At 36.8% G+C, this 7,429-nt stretch overlaps 1 protein-coding gene across 1 annotated transcript in view; it reads left to right on the top strand.

The window, feature by feature from the left end:
- TM4SF4 (transmembrane 4 L six family member 4) overlaps positions 1 to 7,189 on the top strand; it is a 33,933-nt gene extending 26,744 nt beyond the window's left edge. The window contains exons 4-5 of the mRNA XM_019630705.1: positions 2,094 to 2,283; positions 6,654 to 7,189. Coding sequence (XP_019486250.1) covers positions 2,094 to 2,283; positions 6,654 to 6,671 — 208 coding nt within the window. The 3' untranslated portion in view covers positions 6,672 to 7,189. The remainder of the gene's footprint in view (positions 1 to 2,093; positions 2,284 to 6,653) is intronic.
- Positions 7,190 to 7,429: the final 240 nt, after the last annotated feature.

Genomic DNA, 7,429 nt, shown 5'->3' with positions numbered 1-7,429 from the left:
CACACACACACACACACACACACACACACACACACACACCGGGGGTTGGAGCATGGGACACAGCAATCACTGCTGGAATCTCTGAGAGTCTCAGAACCTGAGAGTTTGGGGAAGAGAAGGAAGATCCTGGGGCCGTTATCCTGGTGGTTTGTGAGGGGGGAGGCAACAGCAGAAGTGGGACTGAGAGGACCGCCGACATCCAAACCCAATCAATCCTCGCGTCCAAATTCCCCAGTGAGCATTTCACTAATCTCACCACCAGGAGGGGCTGTCACCCCTCCACTGTACAAACTCTTCAGAAGAGGGAAAGAACTCAGGACTGCCAATCACTTCATCTTAATATCTTTTCTTTACAAAATGTGCCTGGAAAATATTGTCTCTTTAGAACCTGTTTAAAAATTGCAAAGATAGGTAGGACTACGTGGAAAAATGCAGAACAGAAACATGAGTGTTTAAAAAATAATAAATTTTGAAAAGAAGTCTTACACAACAATACATAAGAAGTGTTATCTCAGTGAATTCTCACAATTGTAAGGTTGTTCTCGGCTTATTTTATAGATGAAGAAACTGAGGCTGCCCGGTGCGGGGAGAGGGGTAGGATAAGCAACTTGTGTGAGGAATACAATGCTAGTAAGAGGAATGCTTGCATTCAAACCCAAGTCCATCAGAATCCAAAATACCAGGCTCTTGCCTTCAGACCAGATGTATCAAATTAAGTAAAATAATAACAATACTGACATTTGTTGAGCACTTACTATATGCTAGGCACTATTTTAAGCACTTACTAGTATTAACTCATTTAATCCTCACAATAACTCTATGACTTGGCAAGTAATGTTATTCCCATGTTATAAATAAGTCACACAGCTAGTGAGCAGCTAGAACCTGTACCCTTGTGGAAAAGTGAATCAATGCTATAAACAATGTTTTATTTTTAAACCAAGAGCAAAATGCCCATCCTTTCTTCTTTCTATTCCATTGAAGCCATCTTCCATCATTGCAAAGATTTTCAAATATGAATACACAATGTGTTTAAATAAGTGTGAACTGATCACTGGAGAATTCATCAGAAGCAGGGGTCTTCAAAAAGATCTAGAAACAATAAGTGGGATGTTAATTTAGTAGCCAAATAGAGAGTTTCCCACTGAGGCCTTTGGATGGTAGAGGATGCATAAAGGAAACGGGTAGGCCAATTTGTAACTCTAAGAATGTGAGAGGGAATGATAATAATCCCCAGGACTGATCCACTTCTCTGTGATTTTTATCGTAAAGAGAGAGCACTTCACAATTCTCCTTCACGGCACAGTGCCCTTTATATTGCAGCGGATTCCTAATATACATCTTTCATAAGTATATTGCAGTTTCTCCTGTTTCAAAGTTTTTGTAAAATGTGTATTAAGGCAGCAGGTTAGTTAGTGTTTTTAATCAATTAAATCTTTTTGCATGTGGAATATGTTAATAAAAATATAGTTGAGTCAAATTCACAATTTGGCTAGAATCAGGCCTTTTTTTAAAAAAAAAAATCAAGCTCTTCCCTATAACTGTAGACTAGACTGTACATGGCTTCAAATGGCCACTGGACTTGACAGATAATTTGTCAAACGTCCAAATGGTCCCTTAAGTCAATAAGTGGGACAAAAGCCACAAACATGTGTGTGATTCCACTCTTGAAGCGTCTTCATTTTCCTGGCCCCATTATAGATATTGACTGAATTTATCCATTCTCTCGGTCAGCTCACAAAAATAACTCTGTCAATTAGTAGCTGTGTGGCCTAGAGCAAGTCACTTAACCTCTCTCTACCTCAATGTCCTTATTTGTGAAATAGAAAAAAAGAACCATAATGTTTCTATGAGAAATAAATGAGCAAATATGAAATGTATAGAGTAGGGTCTGGCACACAATATAGACTCAATAAAAATGCTAAGTATTGTTTTTAAAAGCGGTACTACGGAATATTTTTCTTGGGGAGCTTATGTTTTGGAAAGAAAGTATCGCAACAGAAAAAATGATCATGGTGACTTTTTAGTCTAGGGTCTAGGGTGTTCCATACATTTTTATAAATGTCTCTTGTCTTCACCCATGTTTCCAACAGGGATTACCTCACGAACAAAGACTCGTGGAGCAGATGCCAAAAGCCTGAAAACGTGGTTCCCTGGAATCTGACCCTTTTCTCCATCCTGCTGGTCATAGGAGGTATCCAGATGATTCTCTGTGCCATTCAGGTGGTCAACGGCCTCCTGGGGACGCTGTGTGGAGATTGCCAGTGTTGTGGCTGCTGTGGGGTAAGTTGAGTTCTTTGTCCTTTCCTCTCTACATGCAGAAGGCCAAGGCTGACCTGGTCTGCAGTGTTAACAGAAGGAGAGGGTATGGAGGGTGGCAGCTAAAAAAACCCAGAACCAGGCTGGAAAGTCCAGGCAGCCCCCTCTGTCAACTCAGGGAAACAGTGACATTGTGTTGCTAGAACCCAGAAACTCTACTCTCTGCACATTAACATACCCAGGTTGAAGTTGACAAAATTGTTTACTCTCACATTCATAGTCCTGGAAGCAAAGAACTCCATATATATATACAGAAATTTACAATAACAATATATGAAAATCCCCAGTAAGTAGGCATGTGTCATATGCACATATTGCCAGCAGTAATACACCACGGTCTGGCCTGAAATGTTCTCACCATTTCCTAACCAGATCTACAGAGTGGGTTAAAGTTGCCAAGGAATATATGCAACATGCTTTAGGATATTTTCATTTCCCTGGAAAAGAACAGAACATAGCCATAAAAACAAAAAACACCCTATATTTTGATGGGATTTCTAATTATAGAAGAGAGAAATGGTTCTTAAGTGGGAGGAAAAAAAGGTAATTACTAAGGATTATCTCAAAATATGATTGTATATGATCAACAACAATGTAAAAAATCTAAATAAACCTATGAACAGTAAAACAATGTAATTATTTCAACTAATGACCAAATCAGATCAAGCAATTATTCATATACACACTGATTTAAATATGTAGACAAATGTATGAGGGAAAAAAATTAAACAGAACTCTGATCTCTAATTGGAAATTATATAAATAAATATAAATAAAGATCTCTCTACTTAACATAATATCATTCCCAAATTTTAAATGATTCAAGTGATTTTCTTTAAATTTTTAACAAGCATTATATGTGTAAATCAAAAATTGTGTGTGTGCGTGTGCGTGTGTGTGCGTGCACAGAGAAATATATAGAGGCATTCAGCTAGAAAGTCTGCACCCTGCCCTTGTCTTTGGTCCACCCAGTTCCCCCAGTTCTCCACCCAGGGAATATTACCTAATTTCTTAAATATCCCCTCAGAGTTTCTTTTTTATTGTTTTCATTCCCCCTACCTTAAAAAGATTTTTTCAAAACTTAATAATACTGAAAGTGCTTATGACATAGTATTATTTAAAAAGAGCAAGATACAAAAAAATATATATAGGATATACAATTATATAAGTCAGAAAAAGCAAACACTATAAATAGAAAAAACACCTAAAGGAAATTCAACGAAAATGTTAAAGATATGTGTTTCTGGGTAAAAGGACTTTTGCTTTTTTCCTTCCTTCTATCATATTATTCAATAAAGTTTTAATAATCATATGTTTTAAAATACAAAAAATGTAAATAAAAAGTTCTAAAAATCAACTGTAAAATGCATGTATTACAAATAAATTCACTGACTATTGTTTTTTTTCTATAAATTTTCAACTCTATTGCATTGTATTTAAAATTTTTGGTCAATAAACACAATTGGAGAGAAAAGAAAACTACCAGCTAGTAATTCATCCAAATGATTTTTACAATAGCAGTAAGAGCATTAAACATTTGAATCCTGGGATTCTTCCAAAATAAATTTATGCTTTCTAAATCAACTAATTCATTTCGAGCACTGGTATGATTTCTTTTTCTGTTTTCACAGAATACATTTACATATTTTTAGTTGGAAAGCAAATTTTTATTGCAAGATTTACTGAAAATACAACTGCTCTTTGAATAGAAGACAGTAGTTCACTAAATCTGAGGATTATCTAGAAATTAAAAAACATACCCATAGGTGTTGGTACATTGGCTCTTTTCAGCAAGTGTCATCTATTCAGATATTATATTTTAGCAATGTTAATGAATAAGTCACTCGATAGTCAAAAAAGGCAGTAGCTAGACTCCACAGTTAGTGCACAAGCACCAGAGAATGAAGAGGATGAATGAACCCCTCCCTCCCTCCCTCCCTTCCTCCCTTCCTTCCTTCCTTCCTTTTTTCCTCCTTGCTCAACTTTTTATTTTGAAAACTTTAAATCTTTATAAAATTTAAAAGAACAGTACAAAAATCACCTGGATATTTCACCTAGTTATATAAATTGTTCATACTAATTCACTCTCTCTTTCTGAACCACTAGAAAGTAATTTGTAGACATCATAAAACTTCACTACTAAATATCTCAGAGCACATGGGAGCTGCATTTTTAAAAACTCAGTCTCTTGAGGATTCCTTTCTTATCAGCAGCTTGCCCCTCATACAGCTAGTCAGCATCCCTCCACCAATAGGATGCTGTGGAAAGTCTTGGGCTCTCAGCTGAGATACTTACTACTTGAGTTATCCAAGAAAGCAGCTTAATTTCTCAGAGTCAGAGTTACCCCAACCACATTTGCCGAATTTCTACAGGCAGTGTGCAGACCAACATCCACCCATTCAGGGAGAAAGTATATATTGAGAGGTTCCTAGGCCTGGCACAGACCTTGAATGAGGTAATATTGGTTTGTCGGAAAAGTCTCATGACATATTTTTGCAACAGTTGGCACTAGTTCATTGTGGGAATTAATTAGTCCATTTTAGAGTCATTCTCATCTATGTTATTGCTATGTCATTTGACAGCTGACAGTTCTAGTTCGTTCTAAAAAAATTGAGTGATTTGGTTGAGTTTTGGAGATTTTACAAGTCGAAGATGGAAGACCAAACCGTGCATTTTTGCCATATTTTACTGTTTTACTTCCATAAAAGGAAGAACACGCGTCAAGCTTGTGAAAAGTTGCATAAAGTTTATGGTGACAACGCTCTACAAGAACATCAGTGCCAATAATGGTTCACGAAATTCTTCTGTCCTGGTGATTTTTATCTCAACAACGCTCCTCGGTCAGAGAGGCCCACTGAGGTTGATGATGACAAAATAAAGGCATTGTTAGAGTCATACCCCCGTTAAATGACATGAGAGATTGCAGAAACATTGAACATCCATCATTCAAGCATTCATGACCACCTGAAGCAGCTGGGATACATGTAAGCAAGCTCGATATTTGGGTCCCTTACGAACTCAAAGAAGTTCATTTGATGGCATGTATAAACATATGCGATATGCTCATTAAACATGAGGAAAATTATTCTTTTTTGAAGCGACTGATAACTGGTGATGAAAAGTGGATTGTTTACAACAATGTGGTGATTAAACGGTCTTGGTCCCAATGTGATGATTCGCCTCAAACAACATTGAAAGCAGACATTCATCAGGGGGAGGTTATGTTCTCAGTGTGGAGGGATTTTAAAGGTGTCGTGTTTTTCGAGCTCCTACCAAGGAACCAAACAATCAATTTGAATGTGTACTGTCAGCAATTGGACAGTTTGAATGAATCCGCCATCCAGAAATGTTCAGAGCTTGTCAATCGTAAAGGAGTTGTGTTCCATCACGACAACACGAGACCACACACAAGTTTGATCACCTGTTAATAATTATTGGAACTTGTATACAATGTGTTGCCACACCCACCATACTCGCCTGACCTTGCGCTGTCAGACTTCCACTTGTTTTGCTCTCTTCAAAACTCCTTGTGTGGTATAACGTTCAATTTAGATGAGGCTGTAAATCAGCACCTTGTTCAGTTTTTCGTGAATAAAGACAGGTCCTTCTATGAATGGGGAGTTATGAAGCTCACTGAAAGATGGCAAAAGGATATCGAACAAAATGGGCAATATATCATTGATTGATCTTTGTTCTTTATATAAATAAATGACCTTTGAAAAACAGAAAAAATAAGTCATGAGTTTTCCGACAACCCTATAGATGGAAACATGCCTTAAAATGCAAGCTATGACCTGGGTTCAATGCCAGTTGTGCGGTCTTGGCCAAGTCTGTTGCCCTCAAAACTTTCTTTGTCTGTAAAATGTGATTGTTAAACTTACTTTGGAAGATTGCTGACTGTCTAACATGGGGTGATAAATGTGCATTCATTTCAACAGTTAAAAGGCTCACTACATTGTACTGATTGTGGTTTACTATGAGTATGAAAATCAGTGAGGCAGTATAGCTTCAAGGAAAGGAGCATAGCCTGTGGGTTCATCCTCCCTGGGTTCAAATCCTGGCTCTCCTACTTTTTACCTGTGGCTTTAGATACATCACTTGAGTTCTGAGCCTGTTATTGAAATGATTTTTAATAATAAATAATGCAAAATAAAATGAAACTTCAATTCCTATAACCCAAACACAGTTAAGGAAGAGGTTGAAGCTCTGAAACAAAGTTATAAGAGTAGGGGGCAGAAGTAATTGGGAGAATAGGAATGATGGGAAGGGGAGGAGGAAGGGGAGAAGGAAGCAAAAAAGAATATTATAATTAATTAACTTTTTCTGCCTTCCAGGGAGATGGACCAGTTTAAACCTCTATGGGAACCTGCTCTAACTTTACGGCATGGAAGAACCATTAAACTTCTTTTTTTGGGGGGGCAGGGGGTGGGGGCGGGGTATCAATTCCTATCTGCTTCTGAATTGTCAAAGCCAAGGGAGGAAAGAGTTATTCCTTCTCCTTCCCAACTCGCCTAACTCAACTTAGAATGTTATGTTAGTTTCAAATAAAAAAATGGGTTGCCCATTTAAGTTAGATTTATAAATCTTTCAAATTAGCATCCTTTTAGAATTGAAAAGCAGGTTCAAAGCTAATTATTCACGATTTTTTCTGTAAGAATGAAAAATATATAATGTCACATGTATTGCCAAACTGCTTCTTTGTATACAGAGGTATTTATATCCTTAGAACTTTAATGTAATTCAAAGGAGAAAAGCACTTGAAAATGAGAAACTAAGACCAATTTTTGTTTTCAAGATTCATGGGAAAAAAGAATGACTGATGTAGCATAAATAAATGTTATTTGGCATCTTTTTGGCTAATGTGTTTGAATTACTCTAGTGACTAATCTTTTGAACTTGCCATCATTTGTGAGGGTTTCTTTATGTATATTAAATTAAAATCATAATTCAAAGGTAATAAAGATGGTGTGTGTTTGGGGAGGGAGAGACAAAAGTTTCAGTGAATAATACCCTTTTTTCATCTTTTTTACAAATCTTTCTTTGATCAAACAAAAAACAAAGTTGATTTGGGTAATAACTTGTCAGCCTATGGCCCAGGATTAAGATAATA

This window comes from Hipposideros armiger, unplaced genomic scaffold (genome assembly GCF_001890085.2).
Source record: "Hipposideros armiger isolate ML-2016 unplaced genomic scaffold, ASM189008v1 scaffold_936, whole genome shotgun sequence".
NCBI classification, from domain to species: Eukaryota; Metazoa; Chordata; class Mammalia; order Chiroptera; family Hipposideridae; genus Hipposideros; species Hipposideros armiger.
The sequence above is the reverse complement of the archived record's forward strand: the minus strand, read 5'-3'. Positions and strand labels throughout refer to the sequence as shown.